Source organism: Centrocercus urophasianus, unplaced genomic scaffold (assembly GCF_019232065.1).
Source record: "Centrocercus urophasianus isolate 14NV4802_14NV808 unplaced genomic scaffold, USGS_Curo_1.0 seq_12, whole genome shotgun sequence".
NCBI classification, from domain to species: Eukaryota; Metazoa; Chordata; class Aves; order Galliformes; family Phasianidae; genus Centrocercus; species Centrocercus urophasianus.
The window spans coordinates 34,653,683-34,676,775 of NW_024884364.1; the positions used below are offsets into that span (position 1 = coordinate 34,653,683).

The window sequence follows — 23,093 nt, forward strand, 5'->3', positions numbered from 1 at the left end:
CCAGGCCCTTCACCATCTTTGTGGCCCTCCGCTGGACTCTTTCCAAGAGATCCCTGTCTTTTTTGTACTGGGGAGCCCAGAACTGGACGCAGTACTCCAGATGAGGCCTCACCAGGGCAGAGTAGAGGGGGAGGATCACCTCCCTCGACCTGCTGGCCATGCTCTCTTTAATGCACCCCAGGATGCCATTGGCCTTTTTGGCCACAAGGGCACACTGCTGGCTCATGGCCAACCTGTCGTCCACCAGGACGCCCAGGTCCCTCTCCGCAGAGCTCCCCTCCAGCAGCTCATCCCTCAACCTGTTCTGGTGCATGCAATTATTTCTCCCCAGATGCAAGACTCTACACTTGCTTTTGTTAAACCTCATCTGGTTTCCTACTGCCCAGCTCCCCAGCCTGTCCAGGTTAAGATCCCTATGTAAAATGGAGGAACGCAATGTAGCATGGCTGCTGCTCCCTGGAATGGGCCGTGGAAGCGATCTGGAGGGCATCTTCCCTCATTAACAAGGAAAATGTGAGTTCCATCACACAGAAGGCACAACCCTTCCTCCCAGAGCCACCCGTGAGAAACTCACTCTATCTATCTTCTGTTTGAAATTTAAATCTGAGGCTAATGCCGCCCACCATATGAAACGAATGTGATTAAAACGACGGCTCCTTTTATTTTCAATTAAAATACATGGGAAGCGTTACCTTCCCGCACCACATGCAAACGCGGGCGCATAATGCGGCGCTGGGAAACCGGAACGTGCAAACCCACTGACCCAGTTCCACCCTCACGGTGGATTGAAATGCAAAAAAAAAACAACCAAACCAAACCAACCAACCAACCAAACAAACAAAAAAAGAAAACTTTTCCCCTCGCTTCTTCCTCGCATGCCATCCAGGGCAACAAAGTAAAACGCGCAGTATAAAAAAGTGGCAAAATGAAAAGCGTTAGAAGGTAATTCCTCGGGGCTTTCTACCCCGCCTAGGGGGCGCCGCGTTCGGCTGCGCTCGGCTCCGCTCGGCCTCACTCGGTTCCACTCGGCTCTACTCGGCTCTTTTCGGCCCCTCTGTTCTTCGCCCTGCCCCCTCTTCGACGTCACTCGCCGGTCTCCAGGCAACGGCCCTGGAGCGCCACGAGCCGGGCTGGCGTTGGCGGTCCGGTCATGGCTCTGCCGCTGCTGCCCGGCTTCTCCGTCGGCCGGAACGTGAGTGGTACAGACGGGACGTCCCTTCCTTTCCCTCTAGCCTCGTTGCCCGAGGGCCAGAGGGAAGAAAAGATGAGCTTAAGGCTGTCGGCAGGGCTGGCAGCAGGGGGCGTGGAGAGGGCGTTGCGGAGCTGAGCGCATCACTGCCTGCAGGGATAATTTGCTGAGTACTGTGCCGTGAAGTGATGTGGAAGGGGAGGAAGGATTTGGGAATGGCACTGGAGGTGTTGCCTTTAAGAAGCAGACAGAGCAGTACGGGCTTTCTTAATAAGTGTGAAATATCTGGAGGGGAATCTGGTTTTCACGCTGTGAGCTGAAGGAGAGGGGACAGACTCTTTAGCAGGCACTGTGGTGATGGAACAAGGGAGACGGTTTCAAACTCAAAGAGGGTGGAATTAGGTTGGATATAAAGAAAAAGTATTTTATAGCGAGGGTAGTGATACACTGGAACAGGTTGCCCAGAGATGTGGTGGATGCCCCATCTCTGCAGACTTTCACAAGGCTGAATCACCTGGGCAACCTGACGTAGCTGTGGTGTCCCTGTTCACTGCGGGGGAGTAGGGCCAGGTGGCCTTTAAAGGTCCCTTCCAACTCTAAGTATTCTATGAAATGACCAGCAAAGCCCTGGTTTCTGCAGCCCAACTGCTGGGTGCTTGGCTGGCTTCTGAGCCTAGTTCCTCCTGTGAGGGGTAGTGCCGAAGGTATAGGGAGGAAGAGTTTCCAAATGGTTTGTTAAGATGCATGCACTAATGCCAACGATACCATGAGCCTCAATGCCTCTTAAGATGAGATTGCTCCATGCTGTTAGCATATCTGGGAGCCCACTCTATGAGCAATAAATCAGCCTGCATGAAGTGGAAAATCTCTAAAGAGGAAGGACAGGTAGAAGCAAGTGTAGCTACCTAGGTAGTCATATAAGGAGAATGAAACTGCGTAGAAATATGTGGGCTCCCCAGCCTCATTGGTGTGTGAGCATTGTGGGGTACCTGCCAACACGTCACCTCTTGCAGGACCTCTTACAAGCAGCAAGGATATTCCATGTGACTTCTTCCCCATGGTCAGCAGGCTGGTACCGTTATTTTAGAAGGGAAAGGAGAAAAGGGTTGGTGGTGAACACTGTTTTCTGAATTCAAATTTGTATTGTAAAGAATTGGTTATGTATGTACCACTTCAGATAGCTGCTAAGTGGGCACATCAGAAGCAGTGTAATTGGTGTGTACCATTCTTATCTGCTAGGTGGAGATAGAATAACAAATTGCTATGCAGGAACTAATTGTTCTGTAGTTTTCATTTTAAATCAGTTGATGGAGATTATTGTTTTTGGGGTTGTGATAGAGCTGTCTTCAGAGCCCTACTGCAGCTGGCTTTGGAGAAGCTTTGTAACAGAGATAAGACTCAGTGTTTGACTACACATGGTTGAGGAGAGTTAACATACAGAAAACAGTGAACACGTCATACTGAGTGCATACAGTGCATGTATGTGCAATGAGAACTACAGATGAGAAAACAAGTTAAAATCACCACAAGACGGTGTTGTGATGCCATAGTTACACTGTTGTGAAAACTCCTAATTGCACTTTTTGTACAGTCCTTAGTTTAGTGGGAGTAATAATGATAACTGGCCCTACTTGAAAAGCATTTGATCTCTTCATAGCTGTTGGCTATTCAATTTAATTTCATTTTGTACACTTCCGCAAGTGAGAGGCCAAGAAGAACACATTTAAAAGAGGAAAAAAATTAAAAATGACTGCCATAGATACATTGATAAGGAAACATTTTCTTGCTGGTACTGTGACCACTGCCATCAGTGTTTCTTATCACACAGAAACAGTAGTAGCAAAGCATTTCCTGAAGAGGGATGAGCAGGGGATAGGGAACTGCTGCTGCTGTCAGTCCTTGGTTTATAATTATGGGTATTAATTCCACTCTTGTTCTTGTCACTGTTCAAGTTACTGCTGCAATCCTCTGTTCTCTGCCTTCAATACTACCTGCTGCATATAGAGGCTCTCAAAAGGTGGAAGAGGTATACGTATCCATTTGGATGTTTTTAATGAGAAGGGTGAGCTCCCACAGAAAACCAGGGCTTTAAGGTGGTTACAACACCAATAACTCCAGGGCAGCAAGGAGTGCCGCTGGCAAAGGGGAATTAAGAAATCCTTACACAGCGCTTGCATCTTTGTGTCTAAGGGTCACTGGCTCTTGCAGTACAGCTCCTCTACGATTATTATTACTCTCTAACAGCTCTACCAGGAGTGCTTGCTTCCTATCCAGCCTGCGAGCAGAAAAGCTTCATCTCAAGCTGCGTGCATCTTCCCTTTGCTGCTGAAGGCCAAAGACTGCAAGGCCTGGTGCTGCAAAAAGGCAGCAGCCCCTGTGTGATGTCTATGTTATTGTTCTTCCCCTTAACTGTAACTGACTGGTACCTCTTTCCAATTCATGCCCCAGAGCAATGCTGCCGCTGTGGTTCTGTTTAACTGAGACAAAACCTAACTGCTCGGGCATTGCAGCAAATTAGAGTAGAGGGTAATACACCAAGGTGATAGACACTTTCAAAATAGCTGGAGTTGTTCCTATGGTAACATAACATAGCATTTCCTCAGCTCTGAGAGAAGAGCCGGGCTGAAGGTGCCATGCATGTGAGGACTGGTTTCCCCTGCCCTGACAGCACTGGGGAATGGCCTTACCCTGCCTGGCGGGGCATGGAGATCCCCTGTGGTGCACCACCCTGTTGAGTTAAGGAACATGGTCATTTATTTTTGTAAATACATACTAGCTTTGTTCCTGTCACCAAAGCCAACATAAAATAACCAAAGAAAGACCAAACACTGCTGTATCTTCCACCTGCAAATTCTGGCTGGTATGAAAATTGTGCAGTAGAGAGGTTTTCAGCTTTGCCAATACAAGTTATGTATGTGCCAACACAAAAAAAAAAATCACATGCCTCAATACCCACGTTTCATGCTGCTCATGGCAGAAACACTACGTGTAAGAGGTTTGCTCTGTTACTCCAAGAGTGTGAGTGTGGACTGTGGCAGGAATGTTTCTGGTGACAGTACAGTCATGCTGTGACTTCCTCTGCTAGTGTTACTGATCCACCTCCTGCTGTGAAAGGCACCTTCTGATAGCAGGCTGCTGTTCTTGCCTTGTATCAGCAGCTGATGGAAAGGACTATTCCTGTGGGTTGGATTAAGTGAGTTCTCTCTGACCAGTGCTTTTCTGTGCCTGAGGTTTGGAATCCTCCTCAGAGAGGGAATTCTTTTCAATTCCAATCTCTTGGAGACTCAGACAATGATTTTATAAATCTTGGGGGATAAAAGTGCATACTTGAGAGTATCCATTTCTGCTGCAAACTCTATTGGCATAGAACAAATACCCTCTTTTCCTTGTTTATTGCAGTAGCTTGGAATTGCCCTCACTTGTGCTACCATTGCTGTCCCTGGATTTTTCCTGGTTTAACTATTTGCTGCTGCTCTGTAATCATTGCTGTCAAAATGGGACATTCGTTTTCCTTGTCAGAGTGCTTTCCAAGCTCTTTATGCTGTGCCTTCCCCTGCTCCAGGCTCCGGCCTTCATTCCTGAGCCCCTTCCACTGTTTGCTGCCTCACTCCCCAGGTCTGTCTGCTCACAGCCCTGGCCCAAATCTTTCTTAGCTTTCCATCAGGGCTGCATTTTTGATTGCTTCCTTTATACTAGACTGTTGTCTCCTCTCAGGTTGTCCCAGCTCTGGCAGTAAGAGCAAGCTTGTCATTCTGCTCCAGGCAGAAAGATGGTGCATCACCTTCTGGGACATGTTAGAGGGACACCACTGCAGCTGGGAACAAAGTCTTAGGGCAATCCTCCTTTTACAATACCACTCATCCCTAACCATACTGAAATCTCTGAAGGTGAATGGAGACAATACCTGTGGCTGAAATGTGGCTTTTCAATAGGAAATGGTTTTAAACTGAGACAGGGGAGGTTTAGGTTAGATATTAGGAGGAAGTTTTTCACTCAGGGGGTGGTGACGCACTGGAACAGGTTGCCCAAGGAGGCTGTGGATGCCCCATCCCTGGAGGCATTCAAGGCCAGGCTGGATGTTGCTCTGGGCAGCCTGGTCTGGTGGTTGGCGGCCCTGCACATAACAGGGGGGTTGAAACTGGATGATCATTCTGGTCCTTTTCAACCCAGGCCATTCTATGAAATGAGTGCTTGCTTTGTGAGAGACGCTATTTGTGTTGTGAGAACTGGTGCTACTTGTCTCACTTCTGTTCACTGGCGTGACGTGTTTCAAGAGGGCAGGATTCTGCATGGATTTCAGTGGCATAGCATGCAGCATTTACTTGTATTTCTGTTCTCTAGCTGAAACAACTAGGACACCATATCAGCAGTCCAAAGTAGTTCAGAAATGTCACTGTTCATCCCAATACAGGATTTGAGCTAAGACTCCACAGTGCAGCTGCAATTAAAAATGAACATGGGGAAGAGTAACACAGTGCTGCCAGTGGCTTTTGCCCTAACTCCCCGTGGCATTTGCTTCACAAGATGTGGCCCCTGGGACAGTGGCTGTGGTGACAAATTTCTACCTGTGTTTGGTTCAGCTGAAAAGTGCAGCTTCCTGCTGTGACTGTACCAGAGTATTAAAGAGCAAGATGCTGAGAGCACAGGGCAGTGCACCCCAGTGGCTGAGTCCACAAAACTTCAGAGAATCCCAACCTTCACGTTCGTCATTGTTGAATGTATCCCCAATATTTATTTCAGGCTCACCGCACAGAAAATGGCCAGCTTTGTTCAGCTGATCTACAGCCAGCATTAGCGCAGCTGACACAGTAAAGCTCTTTCCCTGCACTGTCACAGATTTCTTTTAGAAGTCGCTTAATGCTGCTGTGGATGTAATGTGATGTTCTGTCACTATTTTCGGCTGGATGCTGTCTGGGTTCGTTAGCTGAAGTTTCTCAAATGTCATTTTTCTCTTTTGCAATCTTCCATTGTAATTACTCTTTTGCTTAAAAAGAAAAGCCTTTTGCTTAAAACCTGCTCGTGTTTCTAGAGGAGACTTCGGTGATCTTCACAGAGGAGCTTATAAGTAGTACTGTGATTATTGATCTAAAATGATCTTTCTGTAAAAAGCTACAGGAACTCCACAAAAGATTCTTAATAGAATTGCAGCTGTTGGGCCACTTATTTTTCAAATCACACCTTGAACTCTGTTGTGATTTCAGTCCTAAGAAAATTTCCACCAGGAGCAAACATGGATTTCTTTGACAAACAATTTCTCATACTGTAACTGACCAAAGCCCAGTAAAGGAAGGACAGAAAATGCTTTTTGAAGAAGCTTTGAGGACATTAAGGGACTTTCCTTTGCTCAGGATAGCTGCCTTACTGTGCTTTAACAACTTTGCTTTTCTCCCTTACTCATGCTTTGGTAATAGGCAGAGAAGAAGTACTTGCTGTGCCAAAATGGATCTGCTGGTGTATGGAGCTTTTAGTGTAAATGAGATGTTTTTGCCCACAAATTTCCTTTTTAAATCTCAGCTTGACTCTAGCTATTCCATATTAGACCTAATAAATGCTGAAATCTCCCTCCTGTTCTGTCTTCTCCCCAGCTTTCTATCAGCTTATCAGGGAACAAAAGTAATAATAAAAAAGGGAACAGAACAAGAAAGGGCAGCTTGCTAGTTTCCAAAAAAGAGGGAGAAAACCATCCTTACTGGAAATCTGCTGGGGAGGAGTGGCAGACCCAGCCAGTTCTCCTTGGCCATCGTCCTCACCTGCAGAAACAGTGCTGTGGGCCTCAGGGAAGGGTGGGATGACCAAGGGAAGGTCTTCTCTTAATGCCTATACGTCAGTGCTTGTGCTGTGCACAGAAGCATGACTTTTAATATCACAGCTCAAAAATAAATACATTAAAAAAAAGGTGCTGATGTTAAATATTTTGTTTTGGGCATCTTTCCTGCAAATATGCAGCTCTTCTTTTAATCTTGTTAAATTCTTGGCTTGAGCGATGTTGCATGGCAGGGAGGCCCATAGGCCAACTTTGTTACACAATAAATATTTCCTTGTATCGATTTTGTCTTTTATTTCTTAAATAATTCAAGAACCCTTGTTCTTGAATAACTTTTTGTCCTCCTCATGTGTCCTTTATCTTATGCTACATGCCATTTGCCCTTTCTACTCACCTTTATTCAAAACTCTGCTTGCATTTTAGGTACTTCCTCTGGGGTATCCATACTCTCATTAATTCCTGCTATCAGTATGGGAGTCCCGTCTCACCTTGCAGCATCTGCTTTGAAGGGTGCTGCTTAGTCCAGCCTTTGTTAACCTAAGCAGGGTACGGCCATTGATTTTTATGGCATTAAAAATAATCAGTTATAAAAATAATAAGTAATGTGGGTTTTTTGCATACCACTGCCCTTGCATTATAAGCAAAATCTAAACTAAGGTAGGGATTGAGCTGTTCGTTGAGCTGAGGGGGAGCTCTCCTTCCTGTGTCATTGAGCTTAGAGCACCGTTGAGATTTTCACCTTCGGTGTGCACTAGTTTGTGTATATGAGCAGTGAATGTTATGAGCCAAAGGTTAGCTGCCTTTCAGATTCCTCACTCAATTTCATATTGGCAGAATAAAATAACTAGTCAGCTCCTTTCAGATTTTGCTGCTCCACTGCTTTCACTCTTCCCAGAATATTGAATGTGTATTGTATTATTCTGGACCACTCAAACGTTGCCATGATGAACAACATTTCTCTTGGCCAATTTTTATTCATGATGGTAATGCATTGTTGTCTACACCTTTTTGGGGAGCACTGGTTTAAATGTGTGGGCTCTAATTACTGTTGCTCAGCCTTCAAGGAATCATTAAGGTCGGAAAAGACCACTAAGAGCACCAGTCCAACCAGCAGCCCATCCCACCATGCCCACTGCCCACGTCCCTCAGTGCCACATCCACACGGCTCTTGAACACCTCCAGGGACGGTGACTCCACCACCTTCCTGGGCAGCCTGTGCCACTGCCTCACCGCTCTTTCTGAGAAAAAATTATTCCTAATATCCAACCCCAACCTTCCAAATGCAGTGGGAGAGCCAATTCTGTCCCTCTGCTACATTACTGACATATCTGCTCCAGTGGAGCTTGGAGAATTATGCTGTCCAGCCTTTTCATTGCCTGGGTCCTTCCTGTTCTCTTCCCTAGCATCAGTTTCTCCCCTTTCAGACTCAGCTTTCCTCACGGTCCCTCAGCCCCAGGCTGAGGGTTGGGGGCACAACTCAGCTGTTCCAAAGCATTTCAAGGATTTGAAGGAACGAGGAAAGGAGCAGAGTAAGAGGAGCTAACAGGTCAATACTGCCGCTAATGGGAGGAAGGGTTTGTGGTGCTGTCTCCTGTGTTTGCTCTTCCTGTTTGTCTGATCTGTGTGGGGTAGCTGCCTCTGTGTGAGGGAGCAGGCCAGTAGAGCAGGAGCATTCCCACAGGCAGGACTGGTGCTCATTGGAGACTTCTTTGCATCACTTCAAGGCAGACTCCAGGACTAGTCAAGAAATGTGAGCAGGCAGGATGGCTTTCTTTGCAGTTGGTTGTTTCTAAGGACTTGATCTGTAACTGCCTGAAAAACAATAATAATGTTAAAAAAAAAAAAATAAATTGCTACAAAGGTTGTCTTTTGAAATAAGCCTGGATACAATAAATTTTCTGTCTTTTGATTCAGCTCCAGATTCCCAAAATTGAAGTGTATTCAGGATTATGTATGTATTTTGCACTCCGCAATTCAAATGTGAAGAAGGTCTTCAACATAGGTTATGACAGCAGACTGTTTTCTGGGTGCTCCTGAAGTGTTTCTATTTGACCTGTGGGGTTCTATAGAGGAAGCTTTCCCCCCCCCCCCACTTTTTGCATTGTTCTCATGGGTGACTTGCTTCCTTATTCCATAGTCCTTATTGCGGGGAAGAAGAAGAGGGGGACAACAGCTGGTATCATCCTATTTTTCAGCCTGGCTATGTTACCAGAATGCCTTTCCATTTTGATCTGTAAGACAGGAAATTGACTACTGAAATAATGTCACTTCACAGGCAGCACTCAAGTTGTTACAGGTTCTCAGATAGTATTAAAGGTACTTACAGAAAAACTTCTATGTGATTTATCACCCTTGCATAGCTAGGTAACTCTTATGAATTTAAAACCACACATTAAAATGTCGTTTTCTCTCTTTGCTTCCAAATTTTTGACAGTTAGGGAAAGAAAAGTTCCACAGATCGCAGCACTGGGGCTACTGCAATAATGTTGCTATGCTGGTTGCAGAAGATAAACCTGGAATAGGAGGTGAACCATTACCTGGACAGAAGCTGAAACCTAAATCCAGCGTGTTTCCTGCAGAGCTTGGATGTGGTGCTCCTGCCTGGATAGCGTTTGACAAGCAGGTATGTGGAAATCAGTATCTGTATGTTTTTTTAGGAACAGATACAATATGACAGATGTGAAATTCAGTCAAATACTTCAGAAGATTAGTTTTTGTGTGGAGAAATGTTCCTAGACAAACAAAAAAGGTGGCAACTTCTGTTTTTCCATAATACTGATATGTTGTATAATTAATGTAGACATATGTTTTACAGCAATATACACAAATACTTCTGCATTGGGATACATCTCCTATGGGACATCATAAAAATAAGGGGGTAGTTAGTATATATATCTATTTAAAATAGTGATAGCAAATAATTGATTTGCAACAATGTACTACTTCTTTTCCATTTCATTGTTTTTCAAATGATCAAACAAGGAAATGTGTAGTTACAGGAATGTAAGAAAGGCCTATGTCCAGGAGAAAATCTGCATGACCACTAACCACAGTGCAGTTCTGTAGGATTAGAATTCCCTTATCTGGTCTTGTTTGTTTGCTCAAAGTCCTGTTGACTTTGTTCACAGGTAGGGAAATAGATTGTGTCTGTTGTAAATACTGTAATTCAGAATTAATATATATATATATACTTATTTATTTTGTAGGAGTGTAATGACACCTTTAAAGCTAGAGAGTTATCAAATAACTGTTATCTAGATGATATGAATTTTCAAGCATGCTGTCATTACTTTCCTTTTTAAAATTTACATTAAATGCTACTTGGTGATGGTTTATTTCTAAAGCAATAAGCCTATAATCAGAGAAGGAAAATGATCCAGAAAAAGAAATCGTTCAGCAAATTGCAGAAATGTTGCATGAAAAAATTATTAGGATATTAAACACTGAAAAGAATGACATAATTTTTGTTTTAAAGTAAAAGTCACATAGATAATTTCAGTATAATTGCCTATTTGTCTCCTTGGCAGACCAGAACTAATGCAAGAAAATGTAAAGCTTGAATAGATAGATACACATTGCCTCTGAAGTCCCTAGTACAAGTCCCTAGTACTGCTCACTTGCTTTTCACCAATGTGCTCAAATGTGAATTGGTGTAATGTGCTTAAGTGTTAAGTCCTTGGCCAGTCCTGCACATGTTCTATCTGCACCCCTTTTTTGATATGAAAGAGTGCTTTTGTTTCTTGGGGACATACCTGTTAGCAGGATTTGGGTCCAAGTTTATGAAATAAATGAGTTAAGTAGAAAGCAAGGGGACCTGCTGGTGAAATGAGCTAGCTGGCTACTCTCTTTGTCTCATCAGTGTATTCCTACACAGGGCAATCAATGCAGGATGGGAGTTTACGGGTTTGGAATTAGACTCTGGAAGGCTCATGTCTCTTTTTTTTTAAATTATAGACAGTTAAAGAGTACTACCCAACTAATTTAACCTCCCCAGGTAAGAGCCTGAAATGGCATTATGCCTGCCAGTGCTGCAGTTTGTGATGCAGCCAAGTGGACTCCATGAAAAATGAAGAAGTGTTAATGTTTTTAAATGTACTCTGCTTTCTTACCCATTTTTCTTTCCAACTTTCAGCAATACCAGTTTGTTGGAGGAAGGATGGGCGTAATACTTCATATTAAGTGGGTTAAGAAATAGTTTTTGTAACTTCATATGCCTAATAGGAAGCAGGTGTAAACTTAATTTCTTCTGTGATTAAATAGATACACAAGGCTTCCTGGGCTTGAAAAGATGTTTATAATTTGACTTCCACAGGTGCTAGGGAAACCACATGCCAACTTTGCAATATGCCACAGAGTTTGTTCAATATTTGTTACTTTCAATTTTCTTGCCCAACTTCTAATTTCTAAAAAAAAGGGCTACTGTACACAGCAGTGTACTACAGATGACGCTTAAGTTAGGAAATGTTGAATTTTGACTATTTCTAAAAGTAAGTTTACTTTAAAATGTAAAATAAGTCATCATCTTCTTTAATTTTTCTTCTCCACCCTTTCTGAATTATGTTTCAATCTGCAAAACTGCAGTTGGCTGCTGAGCGTGTGCCGGTTGTACATTAGCATGCTCATAAAGAAGTTGCAGAAGAGTTTCCACAAAGCCATCTGGTGATGTAGACCAGGACATGCTTAATGAAAGGGATAATTACAGTCTATTTAATACTCAATTCTGTTTGAAAATCTATGCAAATAGACCCTTTCACCTGGCTGGTGTCTCGTGAGAAGGCTGTTGTCAGAAATGTCCGCTGACAGAATTAAAAACAGTTAATAATCAAATAGCACAGCTGAACAATATGCTTGTCAGAAATACTTACTTTAGTGAGACTAGGGAGAAGAGTACATGCATCCTGGAGTTGTATGGCTTATCACCAGTTGGGCAAGGGGTGAAGTTCAACTCTGTGTTGGCTGAGCCCTCAGGATTCTCAGATACATGGGTTTCAAACATTTTTAAGCCCAGGTCTGCCAGATGCTCACTGGAATGGAGCAATTAAGGTCCTGTTTTTCCACTGTGTCGTTTTGTCTAATGAACCAAGAATGAAGATTGTTGAATTTATTAATCATTACAAAAATGAATTATGAATTAGCACTGATATGACCCACATATTTGGTTGGAGGTGCTGGTGGTGGAAGCCTAGTTTTTAGTAAAAAACAGACTCTTGCACACTCTTACCACAGCTAGCATCCTGGTACATACTGCACTACAAAATAGATGTTTATTGAACATTCCCTTGAACATGGTCTTGGTGATTAAAGAACATGAATGATACCAAGAAGTATAAAAATCGTTTGCAAAGTTTGATCTGAGATCTCCTGACATTAACACCATTGGAGTAAACCACTGAATACTTCACCTGTGAAGGCTTTTTTCTTGCGTTATTTCTCTCCCAAGAAACCACAGAGAGGCCAGTAGGTGTGCTCTCTGAGATTTCCTTTCTTGCTGAATTGCAGAATAAGGTAAGTTTTGAAATGACAGTATTGCACGGCTCTAAGTGACTCCTGAAAAACTATAACTTTTCTCATAGTCTTCCATACCACTCATTAGAGAGCTTGCAAGACCTGCTTGAAAAGGACTCTCCTTTTTACTTACCTCAATGGTAAAGCCATTACTGTCATTATTTTCCAGGAACTCATTGAATAGAAGTCTAAAAGTTTCTTAGGTAGCTCATTGTGCCATCAAAAATGCTTTGTTTGGAACAATTTTCAAGCAGCCTGCTGATAGTTTTATACTTGATTTATTTCTTTACTCTGGAGTTCCATCTCTGCTTAAATGTTGTGATAATAAAAATGCCAACCAAAGAATATTAAATTTATGTGATTTAATGTGGATTTCCATTCTTGCATTTCTGAGAAGTAAATCCGTCTCCTGAAATCCATACATTTAATTAGCTTATAATGTGCAGAAGTCTATTTTATTGATGCATTATGCAAAAGCATTGAAGACTTTGCTGCTTTATATGTATTTATTGTTTTTAATAGGTATTGTCTTTTGATGCCTATTTTGAGGAAGAAGTGCCAGATAAAAATCAAGAACTATATAGAATAAGACACTGCAAAATATACTTCTACCTTGAAGATGATACAATTCAAGTGGTTGAACCCCAAATGAAAAATAGCGGCATAATTCAAGGTATGTATTTTTAATAGCGTTTTATTTTTTGCTGAAAGTGTAAATACTTCCAGTGAAGTCTTGGTCCATTTTAAGGAATACATGACATGGATTCTTAATATTTAAATGGACAGTGAGTGAATAGCTGTAATCATCTTATTATGGATCACAATACAAACTTTTCTATTGCCTTACTTTTTGAAGATGTATGTTTAGTAGGGCAGAATCCATTCATACACACACACATACATTTTTTCTTTAATGTGATCCTTGGTCTTTTTTTGGTTTTGTATCACTTCTGGAAAAGCAATTTGCATTCTGGATTTTCATTCCTGGTCCCGGTTCCTTCCTATGTTAATAAATTCTCTTGCTGAAGCTTTCTTATAGTTTATTAGAAGCTGCAGATATCTTTGCATTTACTGAAGGAGAGCACCTTTTGTGCCTCTGGCTGTTGGTTATGATTAAAATACCCTTGGCTGAGTAGATTTTCCGTGACACTTCTAAGCTGCCTTTCCTCAGAGTCATATCACTACACTTGGGCCAGCCTGAGGACTTGTGGAGAAAGGTTTAGTAAGCTGATTTACTGGAGTATTAATGAACTTGGTTTACATTAAGAAAATGTGATCTGGCAGTCAACATCCTGTTGCAGAAAGGGAGTACAGCTGCTGCTTCTTGATATTTATAGGTCACTGCCGAAATTAAAAAAAAGAAATTGCAAGAGATGTAGTCCAGATAAGCAGAATGTCTTGGGATGAGTATTTTGGGATGACTGCACCTCCCAGTCCCAGAAGATAGTTTATACATTCTGGTGGATCTTTGCACAGCAATTTAGAATTTTTTTTAAAAATTAACTCTTTAATTGTGATATTCTTTTCCAAGATGATCAGATGCTATCAATGTATTTGTCTACAGAATAGGATAACATTTAAAAGTATTAAGCATTACATTTCTGTTGTATCTGGGATAAAGTTGCCTGGGAATTTTATCTTAGAGTAGTACTTTGAACCCTGCTTTCCCTGTATTGAAAAGTTCTTGCCAGAAATTTTGCTGGCTGTTCAGCAGTAACTGATTCTGAATTCAGAGGAACCTCATCCTACTCCTACTAGGGCAATTGATTTTTCATGACCTAAAGAAAAGCATATGGGATCTTTTCACCTGGGAATTTATAAGACACCCTCACTACAGCTATCTCTGTGAGGCTGGAAACATTCTCAGGTGAAAGATTTCCTTGACTTGTGTGTCATGGCAGTGGGAGCAAATGTTTCTAGATTACGTGGCTTGGAACAAATGACTATCAACAAAGGAAATACAGTTAAACTAAGAAGCAGAGGTGATGTCCCTGAGAGGGAAGCTAGAAACCAGGTTCATTAAAGCAGAAAGTGTAGCAGAAATGCTAGGTCATGGCCTAAAACAGTGATTGAACACCTGTTGGGAAAGCAGGGCCAACCCAAAGGAGCTCAGGTGCAATGCGCTTGAGTGACTGGAACGTGTGGAGCCAGGATCCACCCCTTCCCAGACCACATTCAAGGGCTGGCGGTGGAGGCAAGGGTATCTCACTTGAGATCCTTGCCAACTTGAGGCCTTCAAAGGTAAGCAGATGTTTGTTTGTTGTTTCTGTGTCCATGGCTGCTGCACTGGGGCTTGTTCTCATTTGCTGCAACCTAGACTCGTGCCACTCTGCTGTTACTGGTGTACTTTCTGTCATATTATAGCACTACATCATTATAGAAAGTAAATTCAAGGCTGATTGCTTTGTATCTAGCTGTAAGAATGAGTCTTTTAGGTTGCTACTGCAGTATGAGGTATGTAGTCTACTTCCTCAGGCCCGATGTTCCTGGTAGTCTAGTGATGATCCTGAACTGACAGAAAGACTACAGTTTCCTCCTATTTCCTTGGTTGGATCTTGTGTTAATGGTTGTTGAAGTTATCTTTGGTACAAGATCTAAAATTTACTGCATAGTATTCAAAAGGAAGAGGGATTTTCTCAGTCTTCTATGCAAGGATGTCTTGAAGGCCTCTACAGTTTTGTAAGAGCACTTCTCAATATGAGATAAATGAGTATGTAGAAACACTAATGAGGTGGATTAAAAAGAAGTGTTCCAGTAGCTTAAAAGAGAGCTTTGTTTATTTGTTGCTTGTACCTGAGCTGGTAGAGAATCTCAGTTTATTGGTTGTGTCAAGGAAGGGAGAAGTGCAGTAGATTGAAAGATTCCCAAACCAGTTGGTGTATGTTTAGGCTTCGCAGCTAATGAGATGACTTTGGGCCTATACTTTGTCATAACTATTTACATAAAGATTCTTCTTAAGCTACAGATTAATCTTATGTGGGGGAGGGGGAGAAGATGGAAATGCTTGTCAGAGAATTCTTGCTCCTATGCACTTAGGCACTGGCTTTATGCTCTATAAATGAATAAAAGCTATGAAACTTACCTTAGGGACAATAAGTTTGTTCTTGAATACATGTAAAAGCGGTCTTAAACTGCTTATTTTTGTAAGAATATGTATATAAAATGCATAAACCATAAAGTGCTTGTATGTGTATATACATTTATAATCTGCTTAAACCATTACTTTTGCTCAGTTTTGAAATAAAAATCAACCCGTTGCTTCTTTTATATTGTTCATATTCCCTGTTCTGATTGAAAAGAAGACTGAAAGGAACAGAAGCATAACTGCATTGTGAAGCTGTTAGGCTGAAGCACAAAGAATGAAGTTCTTGCCCGTGAGTTGTAAAAAGTTGTAACAGGAAGAGAAGCTGAACTGAGCTGAAGTTCAGGGTCTTAACCATAACGCTGTCCTCTGTACCTACGCTAAAATCGAATATTTCAGTTAATTAGAATGCCTGAGTTCTGTAGGGGAGAGTTCAACTGTAGGAGAACTTGACTTGTTGAAATAAGGGCAAATTGTACTGAACAAAAGAGCGCAGATGTGGGGATGTGGATGATGGAAAAACGTGTGGGGAATTTAAAGAATGGCATAGGCTTAGTCTGTGTGGACAGTTATAGAGTTGCAATTCAGGGAAGAGGTTGCATAAAGGAGGAAAAGAAGTAAGCTTTGGTGGAAAAGATGCTGAATAGATGAACTTTTAATTTATCTTTAGAATGAAGAAGGTAGTGGAGATCCTGATTTGCATGCATACCCAGGTGGAAGAGATGTAACAGAGACAGCTATTCTTAGGAGTCCTCTTGAAGAGTAGTTGTTGCAGTGATGGTATAGATCAAAGGTTGATGGTTGGATAGATCGAAGGTAGATCTTTGCTTGTCTGGTTAGTGCTTTGAGGCCACTAGATTACCAGTGCTTGTGCCATGCCCCACAAATGAGAGCTTGATGGTCTGAATGGGTCTCTCTGGGCATGGGGGGGTTAAGGAAGTGTTCCTTCTGTGCTCCCCCTTCTGTGGTTAGTATTTGTTGCTTTGCGGGGGAAAAGATTTGGAGAGGCTTATAGACTGCAGGATGACTTTTGTGAAGGAACACTTGGTAAGTAATTTAGAATTCCTAGATTTAATTATGATTTTGCAAAATTAAGACAAATTGGCTTTAAAAAAGCCAGAGAATGTGCTTCTACCAGTGATCAAAATCTCAGAGTGATAAAGTAAGTAATCTGTGGGAAATGCTTTCTAGTGACTTTAAAAAGTGCTTTGTGGAATTGGCTTCTATACTTGGACATGAATTTGGACAGTTAAGGTTACTACTGAGAGGCTGAAATCTAACGTACATCTAATTTTGGAAACTGCCTTGCTACAGATTGGAAAAATATTTTGAAAATTCTTAGGAACACTGGAGGAAATCTATAGAAAGAATCTACAAAACTGCAAAACACAAAAGGATGCAGGGGCCAACCTGAACTTGAGAAACCAGAATCAAAGCAAAAAATACCAGGGCAATCACAATGCACAAGAACTAATCAAAGATAAGGAATGAAGGAAAGAACAGTCAATTTTACCTCATAACAAACTGCGATGTTCTTCCAGAGCCTGGAAGCTAATTATTCTCCTTATATAAAAGTACGCTCTCTCTTTAGAGAACCAGTTTAGATGGGACGATACTAGCATTTTGTAGTTCTAATTTTCAGTTTAAAGGACTGTGGCTGGCTGATACTGCCTTATCAAAAGGTTATTTATGTCCCCTGGGGTTAAATGTAGCTTCCAGAGCAATCCCGGCCTTGAGAGCTAGAGCACAATAGAGAGGCTGGCTGATTTTCCCCAAGGTCAGCCAGCTGAAGAAGAAAGTAAAGCTGCCTGCTGGCGAGGTTCCCAAGGCTGACTGGCTGAAGAGGAAAGTGCAGTTGGGAAAGTGAAGTTGTAGGCAGCTCCTTCAGTATAACTGATTATCTAAAAGTTTAAGAACCCCTTGGAGCCCTTGAAATAATCACAATCTTGCTTTTTAATGGTGACCAAAGCAGGACCTGGCTATCTTCAGAGATGGGTGACTAAGTAAATGTAAGAAACTCCCTTGTTTCTTGGGAGGAACTCTTTGTGTTGCAGGGATAGTTGTCTTCTTTCTGTGTAAACAGTCAGAGTGTGCAAAATCCAAGTGTTACCCATTCCACTCCTCTCTAGTACGCTCCTGAGTAGTGCAGAGGGAGTAAGCTGTGCTGAGGAAATTCTTGATACCACTTTTGTCTTTCTGCAGAGCAATGTGGCAGCAGAGACCAAATTGTGTGTTGCCCAACTGCACATGCTGCCTTGTAAGCAAAAATCTTTCACTGCTATTAAGGTCTCCTTAAGCTGCTGCGGTAGCTGCCAAATACTCAGAAACCCAGAGAGAAGAAAAAATCTGCTACAGATTGTGATGTTGGAACTTGATGGCACCATTATTGGCTGAGAAAAGCAGCACACCAACTTCCTTTACAAGAACACAGTATAGAAGAGCTATAGGCTGACCAGATGCAAATATTTAGGATCCTGATTTGTACTGCAGTTGGATAGCGTACTCAAACTGATAGAAGATATCCATCCTTGGCAATGAGACTGTTGCATGTGCACAGATTCTTCTACAATGATATCTAACGTGTTTCTAGAAGTAAAAATAGAATTATTTTCCAAAAGAAAGGTCCTAGCATTTTTAAAATTATCCTAACATGAGCTCATCACATTTTATTAGATTTCAACTTCAACAATATAAAATATTTTCTCCACATGTGTAGATCAGGCACAGTGATATCTAATAAAAATGGAGGTTTGCTAGACTTGATATTATCTATACGAGACATTTTCCATTAGGAAAGAAGTTCTTTTCCCTTCAGAACAAAACGGGTATATGTACTGTACTTAGAAAAGAGATATGGAAAAAATAGCTGCATGTTTACTTACTGGTTCTGAGGTGAATATAACTTCAGAAAACATGTCAGAAGATTGTAAACAATTATATTTTAAATAAAATCATAATAAACTTTTGCATTAATGTGGGGGGGTCTGTTCTGGTAAGCACATTATCTCTTTATTTTGTTGGAGCAACTCAACGATTAAGCAAAATTATGTAAAGTTTTTGAATCATGTGTTTTTGTTAATGGCAGTACTATGGGGTCTTGCATCATGTTAAAATGTGTTAATTATCATATTTTCTAATTAACATTTCTGTGACGATACCTCTTAAATATATGTATGTTTAAGCTGATAGAACTTAAAATTTATTTCATAGTCAAAGGTCAGTAGCCAAAGTGTCAGATTTTGGTACGTGTGAAACGTTAGGATGCTGAAAAGCTCTAAAATAATTTATTTAATGTGAATATAAAGTAGAGTTGCTTTGTTGCTTTATTCCCCTGAAAATTTATGGGAGTTGAACTAATTATGAGTTATATTGTAAGAGTTTACTCATTATAGGAGTTAGAATTTAACAAACAACTCTGATAATGTAGTTGTGGAAGGTATTTCATACAGATTAGTCCCTAGTGAAATAAAACTGAACAGTGAAGAATTTCCATGGAGTAATTCAGAACTAAGGCCAGTAAAACACTAAACATAAATAAACAGCAATATATTTCTCCCACCTTCTCTGCCTCTCTTCATCTTTCCTCCACTCCCTCCTACCCCCAGACCAAAAAAAACAATGCTGAAAAACCTTCAGAAGGAACTTAAAGGGAAATACTACCAGATGCACAGCTGAAGGGCCCTGGAAAAAGTTCTGTAATGAGAGATAATGAGATATTTTTTAGATAATTGTCTACTCTTGTTGTAGTAAGTTAGTACTTGAACTATCTTTAGCTTTGGAATTTTTGTGTGTTAACTGTTGTTGTTTTCAAGTTGCACCTTTTATTATTGTAGTTATGAAATTGTTGGGAAGGTATGATGGCAAGGAATTGTTGTAGTCATATGGGCTGGTGGTTTCTACCTGGTGTTAGGCAGTGGGTATCTGCAGGGTTACAGGGATATCCAAGTTGGTAAGCACAACAAAGATGGTGAGACTGAGGACTGGACCATCTTTGTATTCTCTACGTATTATCTTCACACAGAGACACCTTTGTATTGATGTGGCAAAACTTTCACTGCTATTGTTTTTGTTCTCTTGTAATGTTGAAAACAAGAGCTTGGACCCAGCTCTGCCAATCTGAAGTTCTTTGGGAACTCAAACTTTACTCATGATAAATCATAGTTTGTCATACGTGCAGCTGCATAACTTTCCTTTAATGTACGTCTTTCTTATTTAACCTGCTGAGGCTGTTGTTTATAGGGTATTTTTGAAATACTTGTGGTATTTCAGACTCCCAGAATGGTTGAAGCTGGAAGGAATCTCTTAAGATAATCTGGTCCAAGTCGTCTGCTCAAAGCAAAGTCACCTAGAGCAGGGTGTCTATGGCCATAGCCAGCAGGGTTTTCAGCATCTCCAAGAGGTTCTACAACCTCTCTGGGAAATCTCTTGCAGTATGTTTGCCTAGCATCACAGTAAAAGTGTTTCCTTGTGTTTGGATGGAATATGGAATTTCTTATTTATTTATTATTATTATTTTATTTGCACCCATTGCCTCTTCTCTTGTCCCTGGGCACCACCTGGCTTTGTCTTCTTTATTCCTCCCCATCGTGTATTTATAGGCATTGCAGAGGTCCCCCTTAAGCTTTTACTGTTCCAGGGTAAGCAGTTTCAGCTCTATCAGCCTTTTCTCATGTGCAGTCTCTTCTCTGTCATCATTGAGTAACTTTTGAAGCATTACCCAATTCATCAATATGAGTTTTCAGCTGATAAACACATAAACACATAGCAGATTACTCCTCCTTTAATGCAGTGAATATGAACAAATGCAATGCTCCAAAAATAATAGTACCTACTTTCACAAAAGTACTCTAAAGAAGGAAGCTTGTCTACTAGCTTTAGTAAAGTTCAGATCTTTTTTTTCCCTTTTCTCTCTTCCTCCCCTCCCCCTTTTTTTTTTTTTTTTTTTGCCCACTTTTTACTTCTTTGCTTGGTTGACAGCCCTCCCTGTGGCAGAGGGTTTGGAACTTGATCATCCCTTCCAAACCAAGCCATTCTGTAAATTTTAAGGAAGCTCAGTTGGATGCCCTTGCTTCCAAACTTGATAGGTCAGGTGTTTTCCCTTAGTAGGGCATTTTTTTTTTTTTCTTCTATGACCTTGATCGTATACGACTACTGTCACCCCACAGGATGTAAAGACAATTTTTATCTTTCCTGCACATTCCTACCCTGTGATTTTGCACAGCACTGTGTTTTTTTTGTTTGTTTGTTTGTTTTTTTTAGAAGAAAAATTCTTCTAAAAAATATTAAGTACAGGAGACTACTTTTCACTGGAAGTGAAAGATGTCTCTTCTTTTAATGAAAGGTTGTGCTGTTCTTATTGGATAAACTACTGACCAGTTACCTGTGAGGAGCAAATGGGAATTCATTTCTATTTACAAAGGTGCTAACTTTCTGCATTAGCCTAAGTTTTGTGCTTGAACTTGAAGTGCTAGAAGGTGATCATTGTGTAGAGGTGTTCTTATTAAAATAAGATCCTCTTATCTGATAGTTCCTTTGCTGAGTGAAGGATAATTCCCCCCCCTCCCCCCCCATATAGTTTCATCTGCTTTGGTTGTATCAGTATTGGAAATTAGCGTATCTATGAAATGATCCCCAGAGAAAAGGATGTTCGCTCTTTGAATTTATTTTAATTCTTTTACAGGAACTATTGTTCGACGTCATCGGATTCCACTTCCATCTCCTAATGAAGATCAGTTCTATACTATAGATAATTTCAATATCAACACTGAAGTAATCTTTTATGCTCGAAGATACAAGATTATAGACTGTGACCAGTTCACAAAAAATTTCTTGAGGAAGATGGGATTTAAATTAAATCCTCCAGGAAATTGTCCAGATGACCCATATACCAAAGAGCGGCAAAAGGTCAGATGAGGCAGTAAAAGTGAATACGTGATTTTAATCGAAGTGCAATTTCTATTAGTAATATGTATGATGTAAAATATTTTTCTGAGCAAATAATGTGCCTATTTCAACATAATGAATCACAAGAGAGAACTTGCTTTTTAAAATTTGACTATATGGCTCATTGTACTAACGTAGTTTTCTCCTGATGTGTTCACATACCTTTTGAAAAAGAAATGTGATAAAATCTTTGCCTTTTGTGTGTGTGGGCGTTATCTTGATAAAACTGGTGTAAAACTTACCTCTCATGGCAAAAAAAAAAAAAGAAAAAAGCACTCAAATATGTTGAATGAGAATTCTCCTTAAGTTGTGTGCGAAGTAGATAAACAATGTTAAATTTACCATCTACATAACATATTTTCAGCCTTACATACATGAATCAGGTTTATTAGAATCAATGCTGCTGTCTGGTTTTTCATATGGCCTCAAACTTTAACCAGCAGTATTGATTAGGAATAGCACTGTCATGGATTTTCATGTCGTACTTGATGTCTAGTACAGATAAACGACTTTTCTCTGTAAACATTGGTTGGTGGATTGGTGAAAATAAATGCTACGTATTACAGAAAAAGCATCACAGAATTGTTCTTCGACCTGGAATAACAATATTTATTTTCACAATGTCTGTTGAAAATAAAAACTGCAGTAGTACGTTTTCTGTGCATGTAATTGTCATTTCTGTAAGTGCATCAGACTCTGTGATCTCTTTTGAACAAACTCCTCAGGAGTGCTCATTACATAATTAGAAGATGTAGGGTGGGAATGGTACTCTCTAGCCACTTGAAACCAGGGAGGTATAAGCACAGTTATCTCTGAACTAAAGGGATAAATTAGGATGCTAAATTAACTTAAATGAGCAGATGTTTGCTCCTTTTTTGCCTTCATTTGTCAGTGTCAGCTGCTGAAAGTACAAACAGTATTAAATTAAAAAAAAAAAAGCTATTATGTTCTACTTCAATCTTTCTTGAGTTGACTGAATGACAGCACTTTAAAAGTGTTTAAAGGAAGATGTAGTTGGAATTGCAGTTCAAGCACATCTTTGGCTTCCTGCAGACTCACTTTATTGGTGTCTTCAGATGTCATCTTTTTTTTTTTGAATGTGTAAAGCAAACTCTTCTGCCACATAGAATCCACAACTCTGCAGCTTTATCACTTGTGAGCTTTCATTTGAAAGCTCTTTGTTGTTGTTTGTTTGTTTCTTTGTTTTTCCCCAGAGAGTGTGTGGCATCCTCCAAAACTTTCAGGTTTTTAGCTCCTAAGTGTTATGTGGATTCCTCTTTGCAGGACTTGGGGTCTTTTCTCTGGGCATGGTAGTGGGAGTGTTGTTTCCATTAGGAGATAATGACAGTGTCTTTCTGAGATGGCACGGATTTTCTCTTCTGACTTGTTAGGACTGTTGGCCCACAATAGATAGCATGCTGTGGTAAATCCACCCCAGTGCTCTGAAGGCAACAAATACTCTGTGCAATAAATAATTTATTGCTTTCTTCATCTCAAGGACCTTTCTGTAAGTGAAACAAAGGTCAAAAGCAATTTGAAATTGCTCTTGGTGGTTGTTTTTTTTTTTCCTGAAGACACTTCTTCCTTAATAATTTTCTTTTGTAAATAGC

At 40.8% G+C, this 23,093-nt stretch overlaps 1 protein-coding gene across 1 annotated transcript in view; it reads left to right on the forward strand.

The window, feature by feature from the left end:
* Nucleotides 1-1,150: 1,150 nt before the first annotated feature.
* EFHC2 (EF-hand domain containing 2) overlaps nt 1,151-23,093 on the forward strand; it is a 59,465-nt gene continuing 37,522 nt past the window's right edge. The window contains exons 1-4 of the mRNA XM_042810760.1: nt 1,151-1,192; nt 9,388-9,576; nt 12,981-13,131; nt 21,221-21,444. Of these exons, the coding sequence (XP_042666694.1) occupies nt 1,151-1,192; nt 9,388-9,576; nt 12,981-13,131; nt 21,221-21,444 (606 nt within the window). The remainder of the gene's footprint in view (nt 1,193-9,387; nt 9,577-12,980; nt 13,132-21,220; nt 21,445-23,093) is intronic.